Source organism: Lonchura striata, chromosome Z (genome assembly GCF_046129695.1).
Source record: "Lonchura striata isolate bLonStr1 chromosome Z, bLonStr1.mat, whole genome shotgun sequence".
In the NCBI taxonomy this organism is placed as follows: domain Eukaryota; kingdom Metazoa; phylum Chordata; class Aves; order Passeriformes; family Estrildidae; genus Lonchura; species Lonchura striata.
The window spans coordinates 11,929,091-11,952,232 of record NC_134642.1 but is presented as its reverse complement, the minus strand read 5'-3'; the positions used below and the strand labels follow the sequence as shown (position 1 = coordinate 11,952,232).

General features: G+C 41.5%; 1 protein-coding gene across 1 annotated transcript in view; it reads left to right on the top strand.

The window, feature by feature from the left end:
• Nucleotides 1–23,142, top strand: part of THBS4 (thrombospondin 4) — a 38,955-nt gene that overhangs the window by 12,674 nt on the left and 3,139 nt on the right. The window contains exons 5-20 of the mRNA XM_021531126.2: nt 1,811–1,893; nt 2,466–2,517; nt 4,373–4,545; nt 7,615–7,752; nt 8,361–8,438; nt 11,699–11,851; nt 13,179–13,283; nt 13,508–13,615; nt 15,021–15,180; nt 15,876–15,994; nt 16,848–16,900; nt 18,923–19,116; nt 19,398–19,576; nt 20,989–21,037; nt 21,137–21,333; nt 21,835–22,007. Of these exons, the coding sequence (XP_021386801.1) occupies nt 1,811–1,893; nt 2,466–2,517; nt 4,373–4,545; nt 7,615–7,752; nt 8,361–8,438; nt 11,699–11,851; nt 13,179–13,283; nt 13,508–13,615; nt 15,021–15,180; nt 15,876–15,994; nt 16,848–16,900; nt 18,923–19,116; nt 19,398–19,576; nt 20,989–21,037; nt 21,137–21,333; nt 21,835–22,007 (2,014 nt within the window). The remainder of the gene's footprint in view (nt 1–1,810; nt 1,894–2,465; nt 2,518–4,372; nt 4,546–7,614; nt 7,753–8,360; nt 8,439–11,698; nt 11,852–13,178; nt 13,284–13,507; nt 13,616–15,020; nt 15,181–15,875; nt 15,995–16,847; nt 16,901–18,922; nt 19,117–19,397; nt 19,577–20,988; nt 21,038–21,136; nt 21,334–21,834; nt 22,008–23,142) is intronic.

Below are 23,142 nucleotides of genomic sequence, written 5' to 3'. Positions count from 1 at the left end.
TAGAATGTTTGAAAACAGTTAGACATGCTTTGAAGTACAAAACAATAAGGTAAACATTAAGAGACACATTTTTCATATAAGCTTTCAGTACTCACAAAAATAGCATGTGAATAAAACTGCCTGAAGCTATCAGGCATAATATCAAAATATCCTGCCTGCCTAGACTGTGGAAGAGCATATATTTGTGAAGCTTGTTTTTAGATACAGATTTAGAGAAGTAAACAAATATCTTTTTCTTAAGAGGTACAAATTCACAAGTAAGCTGCAAAGAGAAGCAACTACAAGCTACTGTGCTAAACATGCTCTCTGCTTCTCTGTCACTGGCTCAAAACCAGTGTTTTATTTAAGATATTAAAATCTCCTCTGAACATCTTGGGTTTGATTTGGTCCTTCCCTATGGCTCATTACAGATGCAACTTTTGGTCTTGTCTTAGAGGTCTTTAATTGGTTACTTGGTATTGAAGACTGACTTCTGGTGTGAGTTAATAGTGTGTTGAGTAGATATTTTGTGAGTCCATACAAAGTCTGCACCTGTCAGAAACAAATGCAGCCATGAAACTTGTGCAATGTGATGAGCTGCCTTTGAGAAGAAAGGCCAAATGACTGTTGCAGTTACAAAAACAGTGTTTTGTCAGAGCAGGCACTGTTGATGTGTTCTCAGAGCTTCACAGTGAGCTTGATTAGAAAGCTGGGTAGCTTCACTTTGAAAAATATGTATGAATCAGTAGTGGTTACAACTGTGCTGTGCCAACAGGCTCAGGGAAGTAATTAACCCCCTGTACTCAGATTGGCGAGGTTGCACCTCAAATCCTGTGTTCAGTTTTGGGCCCCTCACTTTAAAAATGAGATTGAGGTGCTGGAGTGTGTCCAGTGAAGGGCAACAAAGCTGGTGAATGGACTAGAAAATGTGTCATATGAACAGCTGAGGGAGCTGGGTTTGTTCAGTCTCAAGAAGAGGAGGCTCAGGGGGATTTCATTGCTTTCTGCAACCACCTGAAAGGAGGGTATAGCCAGGTGGGCACCAGTCTCTTCTGCCATGCCTGCAGTAGGAGGACATCAGGAAATGGCCTTAAACTGAGGCAGGGGAGATTCAGCTTAAATACTAGAAATATTTTTTTCATTATTAGGGTGGTCAGGCATTGGAATAAGTTGCCAGGGGAGGTGGTGAAATTACCTGGAGGTGCTCAGATGGTGGCTGTATCTGGTGCTAAGGTGATGGTATAGTGGTTTAGGGGTCACAGTGGTAGTGTTGGGTGGATGGTTAGACTGCATGATCTTAAAGGTCTCTTCCAACACTGATGATTCTATGACTTTGACTCTGTGACACAGAATGCGCTTACGCGTGGTGTCTTCTGCTTGCATGCACATGTGCTTCATGGCCTCATCTTGCTCTCTTGCTCCAAATAGATTATCACAAATACCAGTTCTGAAATCCTGAGGTTTCACTCAGGGTTGCTGGTCTCAGGCCTTGGGAGGAACCAGTAGCACTAGCGACCTTAATTGCCCAAAGAGCCTTAACACTGAAGTAATGGTAGAAGAATCATGATCTTATTTTCCTCTCTGTGGAGAGCTTTCTGCTTTGCCCATTTCTGTGGTATATGAGGAGTTCAGTCCAGAAAAGCCTTGAGTTTGTGAAAATCACCCTATAAAATTTGAAGTAAATACTGTGTTTGCTCTGATGGTTTCTACAGGGCTTGAGTAACAGTAGTGTCTGTTCTTCATGGGGTTTCTATTTTATATCTCAGAAATTACCATGACAAATGACAAAGAGTTATGTTGTACTCTCTTTTCCATTGCTGCTTCCCTGCAGGTGATTTTAATAGGCAGCTTATGGGTCAAATGATGCAGATGAACCAACTACTGGGAGATGTGAAAGACCTTCTTAGACAACAGGTAATATAAGGAGGCTTTGGTGTGAAATATCCCAGTTTTGCTTCTTTGATAGAGTCAGCACAGATGGTGGGTAAGCAGTATACTCCTGTCTAGAGTTACTGCCTTGAAGGTATGACACAATTAAGAAATAACTATATAGGTCCTGGTACCCTGTGCTTGCAAGGGAGGATCATTAAATGTAGGAGTGTATGGGGCTTGCTTGTTCAGATCAAGAAAATTTAGTGTCTGGTGAGGGAGTAGCTCTCCTAGCCCACTATTAGATAGTCATGGGTCTGTTGCATGGAACTGAAATTGCATTTGTTTCACTTGCTGGTGGGCTACAGAACTGAAATTGCTGGTGGCACATTCCTTTGGTCAAACAAGGCACTTTGGACTTTTGATGAAGGCTTAACCTAAGTACATCCATTATCCATAGCCTTCATTTTATGGAGTACAAAGAGCATCTCATTTAAGACCAATTACTTGTGTTGCATGGTTTGAGTGGCATCTTGGGGACTGTTGTTTCTTCACTCAGCCAAATGCAAACTGAAACTATCTGCACCTAAATAACATTTATTTTCTGTATTCTCAAGGTTAAAGAAACAACTTTTCTGAGAAATACTATAGCCGAGTGCCAAGCATGTGGTGAGTATTCCTGTTATTGCTGGTAATCTAGAAGAGATTAGAGTTGTTTTAAAACTAGTATTGATCCTATTAGCTTTATGTGGTTTCTAAAAAGTACTTTTCAAAAAATACTGTGTCCAAAGTTCTAGTGTATTTGTATTTAGATACAGATTTAAAATAGATTTTCATTAGAGAAAAAGCTTCCACAGACCCAACAATCACCTATTGGTGGATAAAATGCCACTGAACCAAGCAGTAACACTCAGGTTCTACTGTCAGTTCTCACTCTGTCACAAAGCTGTGCCACATGTTCTGGTAGAGGGAGACACCATCTCCCAGCTGTCTCATGCACAGTCTTAGTAGAAGGACAATGGAGAAATCATATTCTGCTCTGGTGGTATTATGTGTCTGAGGAAGATCCTATGCAGTCCACTTGAAGTGTGTCTGATTCTGAGTAGGCAGTCACTAGTTAACAGCAGTAAGACCAAAAAGGTGGTCTTTATCTTTTCTCTTAATGAAAAAAATGCATACTTTTCTAAATGCTACTGCATGGCCCTCCTGCATCACACACAGCTGACAATCAATGCACCAGAGCAATCAGTATAAAAACCAATATACTCCCTTACTGTGTGAGACGAAAGGTCTTAAACTTATCAGGCCTTTTAGTTGATTTCTTCTCCTGGTCTATCAGCCTCATCAAAACTTAAGTTGAGCTCTAAGGAGGGTAACCCTTTATAAGTGCCAAAGGAAAGCTCAAATTCCTACATACACTTGTACCAAAGTTCTGTACTGACCAGAGTCTCAGAAAGACCCACCTTTGGCTTGTCTCTATGCATCTAAGCCTGTGTACTTGCATAGTCCTGCTGTGTTTGTGGGCCACCTGCTGCTCCTTCTTTATTCTTCTTATTTGTAGACCGTCAGAGATGCTGTTGTAGTGTTTTTCTTACAAAGCAGAGGTGTTACAAATTTAGCCAGAAAAATGCCCTGTATTTGTATCCTTATACTTGAGTCCCTTGGTCTGAAGTTACAGGCTTTCAGAGTTTCCTGCCCTGGCCTGTGGGAAGATGGATTGTAGGAGAATAGAGATAGTGCTGAAGGCAGTCTTGCCCCTGAGGCGTTGCCGCTGTACTAATTACCCAAGAGTAGGAACAGGCCTGCCCTTAATAGGACACAGCTGTGTCCAATAAGGATGGGTGTTATAAAAGAGTGGATTAGCTAGCTGAGAGGGAGCTGGAGTTTTTTGGCTGTGCTGCAAGGAGTAAGGGTCAGGCAGTTGTGCAAGGGACAGTAAGGGTTTATGTGTGCTGCCAGGGACAGAAAGGATCAGGTGTTCATGTTAGAGACAGTCAGGGTCAGTATGTGCTGCCAGGGACAGAAAGGATCGGGCAGCAGTGACAGGGACAGGTAGAAGTCAGCTGGCCATGTGGAAGAGAAAGAAAAGCAGTCAGTGTTGCGAGGAGCTGCCTGTGAGAACTCACAGAGAGAAGGTATGAGAGTCTTACAGTAAGATAATAAGCCAAAGGTGACAGTTCCCATCCACCATTGATTGGTGCCAAACACCAATACCAATAATTGGTGGCCCATCTGGGGACGAGAAGCAGATATGTTTTAGGACTAACCTAGAAGGAGGACTCCAATATGCAGCCAAGAGAAGCACATGGAACTAAATGAATAGCCTCAGTTTCCCTTGCTGGGGACAAGTAAGTTCCTGAGCCATTCCTAGCATGGAGCCTTTCAGCTACAGCACAGCTGCTGGCAGCAGCACAGTGCAGGGACATGAAGTGTCTTGGGAATTCCTTCAGAATGCCTGCCAATTGAGAGCCATGATGAACATTTCTTTCAACCATTTGAAACTGTTGTTCTTTCTGCATTAAAGGTTTAGGCACTGTGAGTTTTCCAACTCAGCTTCCTAGGCGCACTAAACCGAAATGTGAAGTTAATTCCTGCTTCAGGGGAGTGAGGTGCATGGAGACAGCAGAGGGATTTCAGTGTGGGCCCTGCCCGGAAGGACTCACGGGAAATGGAGTTACATGCTCAGATATTGATGAGGTAAAATAGTTACTTTCACTGAATTAAAAAAAAAAAAACTTAAAAGCAACTGTTTCATACATATCAATGGGTTGCTAAATACTTTGTCTTCAGCATTTTCTGGCTGCTTGCACAGTGAATGTCAATTAATTCTGATTTGATTTTATATCCCTTTTTTGCTGTTTCTTCAACCTTATGGAGGTTATGTGTGTGAAAACTTGAACCACTCTGGTGAGTTGAGAAGTCACTTAAAGGAGCTTAATATTTGGAAAAAATCCCAGAACCTAAACCTAACCAAAACACATTTTGACATTGTCATTTCTATTCCACAAGAAGATGCTGTAGCTTCTGTTATAAGCTGCAGAAGCACTTTTTTTAATATGGGCTTTGTTTCTTTAAATTGTTGTGTTCCCGAACCAGCCTTGGAGACCAAAGTCATTGCTTCAACCCGAACCGGAGTCATGTTTGCATCCTTACCTTAGAATTCTATGAAAGAAAATAAACAATCATTGTCATTGTTCCTTTTGCTTCTTTGTGTTGAAATCTGATAATGTTGACTTAAATCTACTTTTTTTTTTTGTGCTGTATGTTAGAAATTCAGAGTTTGCTTGTATTGAGGACTGAATTAATAAATCTACAGTTATCTTAAATGATTAAAGAAAACCTGTGTTAATTGGAATGTGACACTTACTTGTAACAGAAATGACAAAACCACTTACACGTTCACTGCATTTTTTCTGTGGGATGATTTTCACCATTACTCTTTAGTCTTTTTTGTGAAAAACTACCTGGATGTGGTAGACCAAGGAACCAGCAGAACTAGATCATAAACTGTGCCTGTGGATAGTTACTACCATATTAGTACCAGTGTACCTGTTTAATAATGTAAAACAGCAAAAGCAATTCCCTATTTCCTCTTCCTAGCCAACAAGAAACGTGCTTTGACTGCTCTTTTGATTTACTCCCTCCTGTAGACCATCAGGAGAGGATTTGATGTGCCTCACACCTGTCTCCAAAAAGCACTGGGGAGAGAAAGTGAGTTGAGTGTGGCAATTTCCTGCGACATTGGCAATGTCTCTTGTTTTGCCTTACGTGCTATGAACTGTGTCTGCTGCAACAGAAGGCACAAAAAATGGAAGTGAAGCTCTGAAATGTGAATGGAAGTGATGGATCCAAGACAGCTGTGGTACATGTTTCATGCTACAGACAGCCATGGTGTGAGGTTCAAGCCAGCCTAGGTGGAGCCTGCCAGCATGGGTGGGTTTCACCTCCTGAGCTATTTTCAGACTGAGGCAAAGCATGGCAATAATCTTCTCACTGCCATTTCCAGGGTTGGAGCAACTCTACCCATTACAGCAGTGGTGGATAAAGAAACAAGAATGGTTTATGATGGCTTGATATTAAAGTGGTTGTCTGTTAGCAGTCAGGCTCTAATCACTGGGGATTCATGTACGTTCATCTTCCTGCCACCATTCCACATGACAGACAACCTGCTTTCACATTAGAAACAGCAAGGAATTTTTGCCAGAATTGTGACATAAAATCTTGCTTATTATGAGGTCTTTATGTGGAAATGCACCTTGTCAGGAGCAGTTTTGTTTGCCAGGAAATACCTGCTGAATCAGCTGGATTTTTACTTAAGAGTTGCATATGAAGAAATTAAGAAGCAATAAATGGCAATAATTTTGAATTGTCTAATGAGAGAAATGTATCATATTACTTTTTTTCTGTGTTAGCTGTTGTGCAGGAAAGTTTTTTTAGTTGGGTTTGTTTTTTAAAATTTATTTAAAGCCTTTTATGAATGAACTAATTCTGAACTTCCTGATAATAGGCATTTAAAAAGAAAGTATTGTACAAATTCTGGTAAAGACAAATGTGGAACATCCCTAAGAGCTGCCATCATCTTTCCTGAGGTTGTCAGCATCTCTCCAGTACCCTCCCTAATTGATTACCAGTTTGAAGATATTGCTTTGGTATGCTGGTGCCCATTATCTTGGGATCTGCAGCTCTGCTCTGTGTGCTGTGTAATTTGGGTGCCCTCTGCTGCCTACAATAAGGAATCCACAGCAAAATAAGGAGGCATAAAATGTCTGTCCTAGGTTTGACGTTTTCCTTATATCACTGACTGACATACTATTAACAAACCTTTCTGTCAAACACACTACAGTATTAAACATTTGCTTCTCTGTGTGTGTTTGGTTACGAGTTGTAGGTGGATATTGTCTGGTTTGTTCTCTTTGTCTTGCCTAAGTTTTTCCGTTAGTGATGGAAGGAGGAAAAGCATTTTTTTAAAACTCTTTAGTATTCCTTTCTCATGTTTCTCATTTATTGTTATCTTTGAGTCCTGTGCAGCAGGATGGTGTGTTGATGTTTATGGTACTCTCATAAACTCTTACTACCAAGCAGCTAGTGTTGATGTTGGAAAGGCAGTAATGTGAGATGTATTTCCCAAACTGGCACCCACAACACCAGTGAAATCTGTCACAGCTGTTTTTTAAAATTGCATAAAGCAATGAAGTGAATGGTGCCTTCAGGCCAAGGGTGCTTTTGTGGGCGTGTGATATTTTGGGAGAAGTTCCAAGGATTGTTTGTGGGCCTCTGGTCTAGAAATGTGTGGATGCCACTGACACATCCCTGCTTATCTGGCTTATGTTTGGATTCCTACTGGCTATGAGATTTGTCCAAATATAAATGAAGGAAAATGCTACTGCCACTTCTGTGTGTACAAAACACATTAGAAGGGGTGTTTGGAGGCTTGGAGTTATGTGGCTTTCCTGATACTGTGGTCTGGACCCTTCGGCCTCCAAGGGACCTGAATCTTCCCAGCTAACGGGACGATTCAGGATGAGAGTTTTACATATCAACTACAGTCTGTAATGAAAGGTTGCAAATGTTATTTAAATTACAAAGATAGCTGAAGACTTACTGAGGTCAGAAATACCTGCAGAGACCGTTTCCTCTCTAAGCCCTCTCTGAGCAGAGGATGTACAGGTGTTTTACGTAGCATTGCCTTTGGTGAGAGGTCTGTACACACAGAGTCTGGATGTTACTGAAGCACAAACACGTGCTTGGTTTGTTTTTTCTCTGCAGTGTCGTTACAACCCTTGCTTCCCTGGTGTGCGATGTGTGAACACTGCTCCAGGTTTCCGATGTGAGACCTGTCCTCCAGGATATACGGGACAAGCTGTGCAAGGGATAGGACTCAGCTATGCCAAGAACAATAAGCAGGTGAGTGGCAGCACCTCCATGACAATTGCATTGCAAGGTGCTGCTTTTATATTAGCAGTGCATCTGTATTGAATGGTATTTATTTTTTAGTTGTTCCATAATTGCCTCATTCTGTTAGGCAGAGCTCAGAGTGTTTCAGTTAGAGATCTGAATTGTGTTTGCACAGCTTTAATGGGAGTATTAACAATGTAATATTCTTGACTGGCATAGAGACAAGAAAAAATGTCATCTTTGTAAGTATCTCTGATCAACTTCAGGGAGTTCTGTATACTGGCTGTAAAGTACAAAGAAAATTATTAAAAAGGCCCATTTTGCTGTAATATTTTTGCATATTTCTGTAAGCACTCTAGAATGGGAACACAGTTTTGTGTAAACTCTTCTGTTTACATAAAGCCAGAGCACATCCTAAAGCTGAAATTTTCTGTTTCTTTAGGGTTCGGAAAGTTAGCCTATGGATATATCCGTGACATTCTGAGAGCAGTTTCAGGAGAGGCTACATCTCTTTTCTAGTCTTAAACTGTTGATTAAACTTTGGTGGCGTTTCTTCAGTCTTTGGTCTTAATAAATTTACTTTAATTTTATTATTTCTGGATATGGTTTATTGCTAGGTCTGCTTAGATATTGATGAATGTCAGAATGGAGGACTTGGACTCTGTGTTCCGAACTCCCATTGCATAAACACTTTGGTAAGTGTATTTTCATTTATGCCTTTAAAAAAATTAATTGTTTTAAAATTCCATGAGGTTAGGATTGGATTTATGGGTCTGATGAAAGAGCAATTAATAATACAACTTTTTTTCTTCTTGTAAATCAAAGAAGCTTTTTCTCTTTTCCTAGCTAATAATAAAAAAAATAATAGTTGATTTGTCATGAACACATTCATCTGAATTGTATCCTTATCACTTTCCCTGAAGAACAGGAGCTCTTCTGTCCATACCATCAAGTGATGTGTGTTTATGGGTATGTTATTGCAAGAAGCCTCCTTTGAAAGATTAAACCTTTGCTTCCCTTATTTCCTGCCTCCTGAAGAACTGTGTAAACAAGCTGTTCCCTGCTTGTTGCCTTCTTTATAGGAGTTATGCATAGAGTAACAGCTATCCCTCTAAATAAATGGAAACAAGGAGCTACAATTGGTACAAGACTGCTAATGCCCATATACATTAAATGCAGGAGAGCAAGCATAGGAGAAGTAAAAATGGTTTGAAAGATGTTAGGATCCAATAAGAAGGGCACACAACCACTTTAATGCTATGAAGCAAGCTGGACATAGGATCACATGATCATAGAATCATTTATAATAGAAAAGACCCTTAAGGCCAAATCCAGCTCTTAACACAGCATTGACAATCCCGCCACTACACTATATTGCCAAGTGCCACATCCACACCTATTTTGGACACTTTCAAGAATAGTGAGTCCACCACTTTCCTGGGCAGCCTGTTTCATTGCTTGACAATTCCTCGTGTAAACAAATTCTTGCTAATATTGAATGTTAATCTCTTCTAACCTGAGAGGGTCTGAGGCCATTTCTTCTTGTCCTGTCACTTCTTAACTGGGAGAAAAAACTGAACCCCACCCATCTCTAGCAACCTTTCTGGTACTTGTAGGGTGATAAGGTCCCCCCTGAGGCTCCTTTTCTTCAGGCTAAACACCCCCAGCTCCCTTGGCCACTCCTCCCTGGACTTGTCCTCCAGATCCTTCACCAGCTATTTGCCCTTCTCTGGACTCACTCCAGCACCTCAGTGTCTTTCTTGTAGGGAAGAGCCTAAAACTAAACACAGCACTCGAGGTGTGGCCTCACCAGTGCCCAGTGCAGGGGGACAATCCCTGCCCTGGTCCTGCTGGCCACACCATTGCTGATCCAGCCCAGGATGCCATTGGCCTTCTTGGCCACCTGGGCACTGCTGGCTCATGTCCAGCCACTGTCACCAGCACCCCCAGGGCCTTTCCAGCCCCTCTGCCCCAGCCTGTGGAGCTGCCTTGGGGAACAGCACTGGTGACTGAAGACCTGGATGAGCACTGAGCTGGACTGAACAGCTGGATGTCACTTCATTCAGTACTGCTCCCTGGGCCCAGCCATCCAGACACTCTTTCACCCAGCGAACAGTGCACCTGCCCACGCTATCAGCTGCCACACTCCCCGGGGGATTGCTGTCAGAAGCTCATCCACTGAGCAGGTTACAGAACAAGCAGGACCCACCTTTCATAAATCTGTCCTGGCAGGGCCTGATCTCCTTGTCCTGGACATGCCACAGGGTTTCTTCATGACAGGAAAAAGGTTAAAAGTATCCTTCAGGTGTAAAGGTGGTACTTTCTGCAGAAAGGTATTATTGAGGCTACCATTTGTGTTCAGTGTTAGCTTTCCTTGAGAATAAGCTTGTTCTCTTAGGGCTGCTTTCACTGTTCAGTATGTTTATATCTTTTTTTAATATCTAGAAGATTCGCTGTCACATTTTGTATCTTGCTGCATGACTAGACATGCAGCTTCTTTGGGAAGCCATCGGGCCCTGTCTACAGAGGGCAGGCACCAAGTGTCCTGCCATCTGTCCAAACAGAGCAGTGTAGGGTTTCTAATCCTGTATCCCTTCAGAAACAGTCTGGTCTGGAAATGCTGCCTAAGAGGCTATTTTCATGCATACCAGTGCTTGATATAGGATATATACCAAGCAAATTCAGCAGACTCCAGTATATACTACCCTGGTGTCCATTAGGATAAAATGTACAGGCTGGTGTGGTTTAAATAAGTCATACCATTTGCATCACCCAGGGATTATTTTACTCTTCAATCATCTGTTTATTTTCATATTCATCCTCAAAGTATGCAGACAGAACAGAGTTAAAATTTGTAACAAAGTTAGGAATAGGGATTAAAAATAATGCCAGTCTGAGCAGTAAGTAGATTTCTCTGTGATAGTGGACTACAACAGTCCTGACAGTTCTTCCAACAGACTTTGTGCACGAAGAGTGAAGTTGTATGCAGCACCTCAGTTTTACCAATGGTTGGATGCACATGTTTGTCTGAGATCTGCCCATTTCTGTCCCTTGACATGTCAAAAAATAATTATTCTCCCTAAGATAAAAAGATTGTTCTCAATTGACTTTTATGTCTTAAGTTACTGGTCTACAAGAACGTGAGACGGAGACAAAAGCCACATTGCATGCCTAAAGAAGATCTCACCTTATCACTATTTATCTATTTATATCTCGTATAGTGATTAGTCCAGCACATAATGAGATTACTTGGCTTAGCTCTTTTGTGCTTGTTTATATGAGAGAGTAATACATATGAAATACATATGCATGTGTCATGGTAAACCATAGCAAAAACTTACATGGATGTTCTTATTGCAGTGTAAATGAGGATGGCTATGTCTTCAGATACAGAATTCTTTTCTGAAAAAGAGGATTTGTATCAAATTGGCTTTAAAAACATTTTAGCTTAAAAATAAAATGGGACAAAGACATGATGAACTTTCTTATCTCTCTTTGATTAAAATTTGTGCCTAGTTGCCTTTAGATAAACTGATAGGTGTGCTTTACAGTGAAATAAGATCATCCAGTGAAATATGATCATAAGATCATCCTGATTAATCAGCTGCTGCCTTGAGTTTGCACAAAGTTTCAGCCACCTGGAAGCAGTGCAGGGTGGTGCTGGCAAGGACAAGGCATCATGTGGAAGCTTTTGCTGCTATGTGACTTTTCTCTGGCTTAACAAAACACTGGTCTAAACAGACAAGAGTTGAGTCTGTTTTCCACCATGCACTCTGGGAGTCAAATATAATTTTCCTGTAGAAAATAAAGTTTGTTCACAGTACAAGAGGCCTCAGTGGATGAAAAAGTACACTTGCACAGCATAAACAGTATGACTTCATCTTGCTCTTGTGCATGCTTTAAAAACCAAAAATGTACCATTAAAAGCCTGGCTGGTGACTTCTTGTTCTTACAGGGGTCTTACCAGTGTGGCCAGTGCAAACCAGGGTATACAGGAGACCAAACCAGGGGATGCCAGGCTGAACGGAGCTGCAGGAATCGAGCCCTCAATCCATGCAGCATCCATGCCCGATGTATTGAGGAGAAGAGAGGAGAGGTGACATGTACTGTGAGTTCATTAAGTTGTGCATTTTTATAGTGAAGTCTAGCCATTTTGGGCTGGAAATGAGAAAGGCTTTGTGGTCATTTTATACAGTTGGATATTTTACCAATTGTGGCACACTGGCCAAGACCAGCTGTGACAACTGGCTTGCAATTATTTTGTTCTTGCCACATGTCTGTAAAGCAGCCATATTAATGTATCATATTCACTGTGCCTGTGTAATTAGATCTTTAGGAATCACTTTTGTAGACTTCCTGTAGTCTCCTCAGAAAAGACTGTCAAATGTCACTCTACAGAAGACATCACAAGGACAAATTCCCCTCCTGGTGCTCAGCTGTGAGTAAGGATCCTCCCTGCATAGCCAATGTGCCTGTATTTGCTGGCTGATGGAGACTATGTTTTTTAAAGTGAGATGGCAGATTCCAGGCACAGGGAGGTTGTATGGGGCTGACCAGCTATGCGAGCAGAGGAGCACAAGTAGCATATGAACTTCCATTGTAAGAGTATACTGAAGTATATTACTTAGTTTTTCCATCTTGCAACATAAAGCAAGAGACTAATCCTGTGTCCTAAATTTGGATACAGTGCATGCTTTTGCTGGCACTTGCTTTGGTCTCATTTTTAAGTACATCTGTTTCAAAGATAAATAATCTAGGATATTTTAAGTCCATGCTGTAATGGGAAGATGACTAGATACTTGTAGTAGGCAAGTCCTGGTTTTAAGGGAAGGCCAGATTTTGACAAGCAGTTCTTTGCATATGTCTTTGACACAAATGATGTGCTGGTTTGAAACAGTAATAATTTAATTGGCTAGGAGAAACTTGTGTGCAGATGCATTTATTTTGCTGATGCAAACTTCCTAATCGCTAACACAGTTTTCTCTTAAAAGTTTCTCTAGTTGCAGATGTGTTCTTCTTGAGATACTGAACAAAACAGTTATCCCATCTAACCATGTGCCCCTTGACAAGATGCAAGGTGCATACTCTACCTAGTTGCTCTTTCCTTTTATTCAACCCGCCAGTGAGGAGCCAAGATTAGTTCCTGGCCAGTGTCTATAAGAAATCTATAGCTCCCACTGAAATCATTGGCTGTGTCAGGCACGCATTCCAGCTGACATCAAGTTGTAGCTCTTTCTAGCTATGTCTGGATACACTGCAGAATCTCTCAATGTGGAAAGAAAACTTTTGCTTCAAGCTCTCTGTATCTCATTGTACTTCAGTATCTGGTCATGACTTCCATACGCTGCTGATTTCAAGACTGGTGTGAGTCTTCTTGAATATTTCTACAGTAACTCATTAACCTTTTGATAACTACCATGATGTTTTATTGATAGTGTGGCATTGGCTGGGCTGGTGATGGTTATATTTGTGGAAAAGATGTTGACATTGATGGCTACCCTAATGAAGAACTCTCATGCTCTGCTGAAAACTGCAGAAAGGTAAGAAATGCTTTCCTAATTCTATAATAATTCAAAGCATGAAAGAATAAAGAGGAAAACTGTAAGAAATATGATTCAATGTATTCATCCTTTATTCAGGTGATTGAATTCTGTTTAATTTGATGCTTAATTTTCAATTAGTTATTAATAAAAAAATGTCATTCAAATTATTAAGACTTCCAGTTTACCTATAGGACATCAGGCTTGTCTGCTTTTCTGTCTAGGACAATTGCAGATTTGTTCCAAACTCTGGACAAGAAGATGCTGATGGTGATGGGATCGGAGATGCCTGTGATGACGATGCAGATGGAGATGGCATTCCCAATGAGCAGGTGCTGTGTGTAGATCAGGATGCAGGGGTCTGTGCAAACAGGATTTCCCACTGCTGCAATGGGAAATGATTCTGAAATCTGACTCATTACTGTTTGCCAGAGATTGTTACATACCCATCATTGTCAGTGGCCCCTTAAATTCTGCCTTTTACTTTCATGTAATACTCATTCTTACAAGACTTAAACCACACAGCCTTAAATCCTTTGTTCCTTTATATCCTTTTTATCATTTAATTCTAATGCTTTTTGTACAGAGCTTGTGTCCTTCTGTCACACTTTCCCACAGCATGACCTTCAGGAATATTACTTGCATTAACATCTTTCTATTTAAGGAGCAGGTTGACCTGACAACATATTCATCAGGGATCCAAAACCCACATAAATGAATGTGTGTCTTGCCAATAACTTGAAAAAGCTTTGGATTTTGTCTGCAAAGCAGAAGATGTTTCCATGTTATATTAGAGGATACATTCAGATTGGAAGAGCTGTTTTGTTTTCACCCTGTATTCTTGCAAGCCACGTGTTGTTCCATATTAAGATCATTGACTGATACTGCTTAATGTGCTTCCAAGGCATAAGAATATGTTATCCGGAGTACAAGTGTCCACCTGGAGTTTGGGCAGACTAGCAGTCACAGAGGGTCTGTCTCAGGCTGTTTTGCCACAGACTTCCATACTAAATTATGCTAGTTTAAATCAATTAGTTTTATTAATGTTCTAAAATTAAAAACTTAAATCTTCCTACAATTTTAAATCTATTTGCAGGTTCAGCACCTTCATAATCAAGTAACTTTTTTATTGTTTCTATTGTTCTTCTCTATGTACAATAGGAGCAAGTCATGGGTATGCTGAGTAGTTATAGAAATTTTATACCACTTTGAAATAAAATTTTCTCTGTATACCTCCTGGTGGACTTTGAAAGTCAATAGCAGCTTGTTTGAAACAAACAAACCCACCAAAACCAAACAAAAAAGGTACTTTTTTGCATCAAGTTCTTTCCCCAGTTCCAGCTAGTCTGTACCAGAAGGGGGCAATGGCCTTTCACTGAGTGCGTCTGCAAACCTTGTCAGTCTCTGAACTGCAGCTTTTGAAAAGGACCACGTGAGAAAGCTTGGGTACCAAAACAGGTTTCTCACCATGCACCCATGGAAAATGAGAATCAGAAATCGAGGTTATAAGTAAAGCCTTACAGTCCTGGATGTTTGTGATTAGGGTTCCCACAGTGTGGCTCAAAGCAGAGCTTTGAGGGTGCAAGTAAAATCTGATCCAGAGCTAATATTGACATAAAATGTCAAAACTGCTCACACTTTTTTTTTTTATTAGAAATATGAGAGTTTTATAGATCATCTAAAGTAGAAATTAAAGATTCATGGCCTGACTGATGTCTGATTCCGTCTCTCTTGCAGGATAACTGTGTCTTGGTTCCTAATGTTAACCAGAGAAACAGTGACCAAGATATCTTTGGAGATGCTTGTGACAACTGCCGTAGTGTCCTGAATAATGACCAGAGGGACACAGATGGTGATGGGAAAGGAGATGCATGTGATGATGACATGGATGGAGATGGTTGGTGATTTTTCACTTTGAGCTTCTCTGATGTCATTCAGGTTTTCCCAGTGTGCTGCATGTTAGGAGATTCCATGTCACCAGCTGTAACACATAGTCTTTCTTTGTGAAACTTGTGGTTTTCATCCCTTTAATTTAGTTAATACATACCTTCGGTTGCATTGGAAGCACTGTACACTGTAACAGAGAAACCAAGCCATGTTTCATGTAGAAGTTAAGGTTGTTGATCATTCAGCATTTCTTTAAAGTTACAAACGTTCCAAGGCATCCAGCTGCTGCCAGTCACTGGAAGCAGAGTTTCCAGTGCTCCACTATACTATGCCCAGAGCTACATAACATATTATTTTCATTGCTGTAGGAGGATTTAAAGAAGTGATAAAATCAAACCCCTTCAAATGTAATTAAAAAAATGAAATATCCCATCCTGTAAATTGCGATACAGGAACAGGATAGAATTAATTGTGTGTAATTAAAGAGTGTGATGGAGTGAACATCTGTGCTTTAGCAAGATGTTCCTAACTACTATTAAATGAGCGATGCACATGTAACAAAGATTTACTGTGTAGGCTTATAATTTCATTGCAGGATTAAGTAGCTGTTGAAAAGGAATAGTGTCTTTGATGTTTTAATGTTTATATTGCCCCGTGTGGACAAATATGGGAACTGTCTTTAACACACAATCCACTTTACTCTAGGTATTAAGAACCTTTTGGATAATTGTCAGAGGATCCCCAATGAAGACCAGGAGGACACAGATAATGACGGTGTTGGTGATGCCTGTGACAGCTGCCCTACAATCAGCAACCCAAACCAGGTTAGCAGGCAGAAGGAAAAACTATTCTTGTTTAGGGATAGGGACTGCTGAGCCTAAAAAGGTGCAAGAGAGTGAAGCAACCCATGCAGCCATAGTGTTTATATTTTAATAATAAAGTGTATTTCCTGTATAACATAACATAACATAATATATATATATATATATATATATATATATATATATATATATATATATATAGGTATTCAGGAGAGTTTTACAGGCTTGCTGACTCTCCTGATGTGAGAAGGGGGAGCCACCAGTTATACTCTCACCACTTGGGATGTTGTTGGGACCTCTGCCCAGCATGTATCTTCTACTCTCATGCTCTGAAATAGGCTCCAGTCCCACAGAGTTCAATGCCAAACTCCACACAGGGGTGTGATTTAGTTGTGCTTGGTATTTCTTTAATCAGGACAAAAATCCTGGTGTCTTTATTTACCAAAGTTTTCAGTGCTGCTAGGTGAGAAGTCATTGTAACTTTTCATGTGTTGGAATTCTGATTTCACCTGGGACTAATGAAATGTTGGAAACTATAGAGAAACATAATAGATTTTTAAAGATGCTTAAAAAATAAACCTTGGCTAGAAATGAGAAATACTTATTTTCAGTAGCAGAGGAATCTTGTTTGAACTCTTCAATTAAGTTTAACCGTGTTTATGCACTGTCTTTTTTCTTTAATAAAACTGAATTCTTGGTTAGATGGATGATGCAAAAGAGAAAATATATTCTGTAAAACTAATGTCTCTTCATACTTTTATTTTAGTTGTATTTGATTTGGTTGTGTTTTGATTTAATCCTGCAAATAGATGCTCTTGGCAGCTGATAGTGGAACTTTCTCTGTTCCCTTTTGCAGTCAGATGTCGACAATGACCTGGTTGGAGATTCATGTGATACCAATCAGGACAGGTATGCTGTGAGAGAGGCTCATCCTGAGCTGAAGCATGCTGCTGATTCCTGGAGAGCTGTAATCCCTCAGGCTAGCCTGGATTTAATTCCTCAGAGTTGTTATTTCAAGAAAAGTGTTAGGATTTATTAGCCTTGTTTGTTCACTTCCCTGTGGTATTACACCTACCTTCACTCTTATAGCCATTCACACAGGCTTCCTCTGAGTTCTGTGGAAGTGGCACTCAAAACAGCTCTCTGGCTGTAAACCCCAGAGCACTGCTCAGAGCTTCTTAGTGAGAAAATGTCTTTCTTTTTTTGCTTTATTTTTCATTCCTCTTTCAATTCTCTGCTTCCTTAGCAGAAATTTCACAGTTAAGGGTTCTATGTATTTCCTTAAGAACCTAGTGTTCTTTGCAGAAACAAAATTTTATTATCTAGTGTATAACACTTACAGAGCAAGCCCTTTGCTTTAGCACACCAAGACTGGCAAGGATCCTCTGTCTATGGCTTTCATATGCCTTGGGCATTCACAGGAGCACATTCCATGACAAACTGCATCACTTGTCTGGAAGCAGCTTCTGCATAATCAGCTTAAGGGATGGCAGGTTCTCCCATGTGCACCTCACTTACAGCAAGAGGCAAGGGAAATGATAAATCCTGTGCTGTCACAGCCTTTCACCAGCCACAGAGAGCTGCAGGGTTTTACCTCAGGGCCATTGGTGGGTGCTCCCTCAGCAAAGGGACCTGCAGGGATCCTACTTATCTGTTCCAACAGGGATCATTCCCAATCTTGGGCCAGTAGCTACCAAGGCCATCTGCATTTTACTCTTAAGTTAATATGTCTTTGTTCTTTTTCTTGTTTTAAAAAAGGTATTCCCCCTGCCCCCTCCAACAAAATTCACTAATGCGTGTGAAGCATTTCCTGTGTGAAGCATGCTTAACCTTGAGTAGATACACACATATGGTGCTTACTGCATTTTATCTCAATATTGTGCAAACATTGATTACTCTGACCTAAAATTAAAGCACATTTCTTAACCAGGGAGAGGTATTTGAGAATATTCCTATCTATAAGCCATAGCATGACTTTAATTTGGCTGCAGGTCATTTCTGCTCCACCTGTGCTAATAAGAAGCCACTGAGAGAAAACATGCCTGCTAATTGCTAGAAAGTAATTTGGTTTTGGTGGGTGTACAAAATATACCATACTTCAAGCAGTTTTTTTTCAGGGATGCACTTAACAGTTGGGATGAAGAAGTTATGGCGTAGCTACATAACCCTCTTCTGTAGAATGTGTCCATGTGCTTGGTGGCTCTTCCCTGTGACCAGGTGATGCAGCCATGACCTGGAAGGAGCTACAGACTCTCTCCTCTATTTCTTACTGTATGTTCCCCCTGCAGGATGGCAATCATTCAGTTTGGAAAACAATACCATTGAGTCCAAGCACTAATGTAGCAGTGCCAAATCCACTACAAAAAATTTGCTATGCAGGAGGGTAAGAACAGTGCTTGTTTTTAAATCAGTCTGATTTCAGGTAAAGACTCTCATAAAGCTTCATTCACACTCACACCTGCATGTTCATGAGCACCAAGACACATGTGCACACAAGACAAGGGACACAAGGTGTCCAGCTCTTGTTGTCTCCTGAGTGCCTCTTGATTGGTGACACTGCACTTGTTGGATGTGCCTTCCATGCCCTTCAGGAGTGGATGTTGACTGGGGTCTTGGGCTCCAGTATGTTTTCCACACTGTGTAAGGCTTATTTTTCTTTTCCCTGAGTATTTTTTTAGCTCCAGGCTTGGAACGTTTTTTTTAGTTCCCGCCTCCTTTGCTTTCCTGCCACTTCATCTTATCTGAGTCTCTGTTCCTGCTCTCCTTGCAGTTCAGCCACCTGAGCAACAACAGGATGTGTTGCCCACTGGTCTGCTTCCAGCTCCAGAGCTGCCACTGGTGTGTTTCCCCCTCAGGTGTCTGTGCTGTTCCCTGTGCAGAGGCAGGAACTGATACTGGGATACCATTTCTTTTTTGTTTCTGTGCTTGCAGCGATGGTGATGGGCACCAGGACAGCACAGACAATTGCCCTACTGTTATTAATAGCTCCCAGCTGGACACAGATAAGGATGGGCTGGGTGATGAGTGTGATGATGATGATGATAATGACGGCATTCCTGACCTCTTGCCTCCAGGCCCTGACAACTGCAGGCTGGTCCCCAACCTGGGGCAGGAAGATGATAATGGTAAGATGAGCCTTAAGGAGCCATTCTGATTCTCAGGCACCACATTAATCTCCAGGCTGTTCGAACCAGGATGCAACACTGTCATTACCAATGCATACACTCATCCCAGGAACAACAGCAGCACTCAGGAGCCTTTTAGCCAAAACAGAGGCACTTTCTCAGGCACTACAGCCAGCAGGGCTGATGCTCTGCCTGATTCTTGGACACCCTTATCCCATGGCTGGGGCAGATGTGACTACTTGCTGCACTATAAATCTCCTTTCCTTCTCTGATGCATTCAGGTGATGGAGTTGGCGATGTCTGTGAGTCTGATTTTGACCAGGACACAGTGATTGATCGGATTGATGTGTGTCCTGAGAATGCAGAGATCACCTTGACAGACTTCAGGGCCTATCAGACAGTGGTGTTGGACCCAGAGGGGGATGCACAGATTGATCCCAACTGGGTGGTTCTGAACCAGGTAAAAATGATTTTTCATGGTCACTTGATCTTTCCTACCTGTCTGAGAAAGATAATTTGAAAACTACAATAAAATTAGCTCTGCAATTGCTGGACCTCTGGTAGACATGGAAAGTGGAAGGTGTTGGTTAGTAGAATATTTTCAGGAGTAATAATGAAGGATAGCCTTCAAGCTATCAAAATTTATGTTCCCAAAACTCTAAAACAGCTACATGCTGGCCAACTTATTCTAGGCGAATTTCACTGCTGTCAGAAGGCAGACGTGTGTGTTACCCTGTTGAAATATTTCTCTAGCAAACAAGTTTCATTAATCCTTCCTATAATTTAAAAGTCTGATGTGCTAAATAACAGCATTTTCTAGGATCTTAGAATGGTTTGGGTTGGAAGAGATCTCAAAGATCATCTCATTCAAACCCCAACCTGCCATAAGCAGGGACACACATCACTAGATCAGGTTTCTGAGAGCTTCAGCCAGCCTTGAACACTTACAGGTTTGGAGTGTCTCTGGGTAGCCTGTTCCAGTGCCTCACAAACCTAACAGTAAAACTTTTTTCCCTCATACTTAATCTAAACCTACTTGATCTTACTTTGAATCCATTGCCCCTTGTCCTGTCACTACATGCTCTTGGTAAAATATCCCTCTCCATTTTTCTGGTAGGCTCCCTTCAAGTACTGGAAGGCCACAATTGGGTCATCTCAAAGTTTTCTCTTTTCCAGGCTGAAAACCCCCAGTTCTCTCAGCCTGTCTTCATAGGAGAGGTTCTCCATCCCTCTGAACATCTTTGTGGCCTCCTCTGGACTCCCTCCAATAGGTCCATGTCCCTGTAATGGGACCCCAGAGTGCTGGACTGGGCAGAGGTCCAGTACTCCTAGATGGAGTCCAGTAACTTAAACTACTGAATTTTAGCCTTCAGGCAGCTAATGTGTTCTGAGTCACAGGGAACGTGCAGTTTTTTCCCATTGCAACAGTCTCTGCTGACCAGCTGGGGTGTACACATCTTCCTTAACACAGTCCTGGCAGTCAGTTTAATTCTGAACTCTGTGATCCAACTGTATGAGCTAAGCATAGGAAAAGCTCTCTTCCTCCTACAACCCTCTTCCCCTACACCCCCGTTTTGGCCAGATTCAGATTTCTAGAAGATTGTGCTAGGGAAAGAAAGTATCAAAATTCCAGTATGACTAATTCTGCACTAGGAAAGCCAACAAATCATTCCCGACTCAGGCTGTGCAAGAAGCTGAAACATTACTGTTTGATTATAGTTCTCACTGATTTTAGTTCAGAGCTACAAGCATCACAGATATGTTGTAAGCAAACAGAAGAGAGGGATGACGGAGGTGCTAGAGGGAGACCAGAAAAGGTTTAGCCAATCCAGCTTGCCACACATGCTAACCACCCTGAATTTACCCTTGCAGGGGATGGAAATTGTGCAGACTATGAACAGTGATCCTGGCCTTGCTGTTGGTATGTAGCCTCTTCTGAGATTCAAATTTCACAGCAGAAAACGCTGAGAATCTGAAGATGTGTTGTGCAGAATTGTTTTTAACTTGTGTATACTCTTAGGTTACACAGCTTTTAACGGCGTTGACTTTGAGGGCACTTTTCATGTGAACACAGTGACAGATGACGACTATGCTGGCTTTATTTTTGGCTATCAAGACAGCTCTAGCTTTTACGTAGTAATGTGGAAACAGACGGAACAGACATACTGGCAAGCGACTCCCTTCCGAGCTGTTGCAGAGCCCGGCATTCAGCTAAAGGTACTGGTGGTGGCTCCTGGCTAAGGACACAGTGCTCACTGCAGCCTGGCTATGCCATCTGGCCATGTGCTGGCCATGGGCCAGGTCATCGTGCCATGCATAAGCCCAGCCACTGCACTGCATGTCAGCTGTGCTGCTTGACTGGTGTTCTCTATTGGCAACTGCTGTCAAAACGGTTCAGTCAGGCAGCTGCCATACAGCCCTTTTTATAGCACTGCTTTAAGGAACATAATCTTGCCTTTCTGACCAACTGGAGCATTTAGTCTTTGCAGTGATTGTGCTCTTGACCCTCACTGGTCAGACTGCCTCTTTTTCCTTTGTCCAGGTACCCAGCTGGTCGCTTTGTCCATGCAGGCAGTGGCTGCGGCTGTAGAACAGAAGTTAGGGGTCTGTTAGTAGCAGAGAGGATCCTTCTGCAGACCTGCTCCTCACTGAACAAAATCTTGGCTCCTGAAAGTGACTTTTCTTTGTGGTCAGTGTTGGAAAATTGCATTTTTGCAGGCTGTGAAATCCAAGACAGGTCCTGGTGAGCACCTCCGCAACTCCCTCTGGCACACAGGGGACACCAATGATCAGGTCAGGCTGCTGTGGAAGGACCCCCGAAATGTTGGGTGGAAAGACAAAGTCTCCTATCGCTGGTTCTTGCAGCACAGACCTCAGATTGGTTATATCAGGTAAGAGAGGAAAAGATAGATAAGGGGAGTAACAGATACTGTAATTTCTCAACACCTGATTTAGATGATATGTCTGGGCTTTGTACTGATGAAACCTTATAACAAATTAAACTTCTGGAATTCAGCCTGCAGCTCTTTCTGAGACAATTCCAAGTTAAACTTCTTTGTATGGATGGACCATCTGTCTCTTTTAACTGTGCCCTACCCTGATGAGCTCTTTTCTGGCTTCAATACCTTGTTTCCTACTACTAGCCACTGCTACTGCTGGCCACTGATCTGAAAACCAATATATTTCAGATTTTCTTAATTTTGATATTTTAGAATATTTTTGTTGGAATTGGGGTAGTTCATTTACGTATTCTAGGGTAACAGAATAAAAGTTGTCCACTTAGAAGTTGTGATTCTAACTTCCAAGTAATTGTCCTCCTGTGACAGGTTTGACATTACTCGGCACGTAGTTAGAAAGTTTGTCAAAGCTTTGTAATGTGTGTTATATATTCTTATTTTGGGTTTTTTTGGGGGAAAAAATAGTTAATAATAGGAAAAAAAACCCCAGAATTCAGAATGAAACATTTTACTCTGCAATATCCAGCAAACAAATCAGCAGGAATTATACTTTTAGATCAGGGCTGATGTTAAAATGCAAAAAACTAACTGCCCTGGCATGATGGGCTCAGGTCTTTCAGCGTTAGAAATATGGGTAAGCCACCTTTTCTTCAAGAAAATCACCACCCTGCAGTTCAGATGTAGTAACTTGATGGTGTAATTATTCCACTTTTCTACTGCAGAGCATCATCTTCAGTGGTAACTGGAGTGAGCATGATTGACTTTTACACTAAAATGAATTAAGGACATTTATACTGTCACTTGTTTTGCCCCAGCCACAGGGCAGTAGTGAACTGATCTCAGGCAGCAACTTGTGTTTAGACCAAGAAGTTAATGAAGCTGCTACATGAGCAAACATCTCTTACGGCTGCAGTCTCTCTAACCAGCCCAAGTAATGCTCCCTGTAACTGGGAAAGGCAGCACAGTCTGTGTCACAAAATCCTTTAAAACTGAAGGCAGGCAGGCCTAAAGGGAGCTGCTGTCAGCTCTCTGTCTACTCTTGCTGTGGTCTGGTTAAGGTAGATGCCAC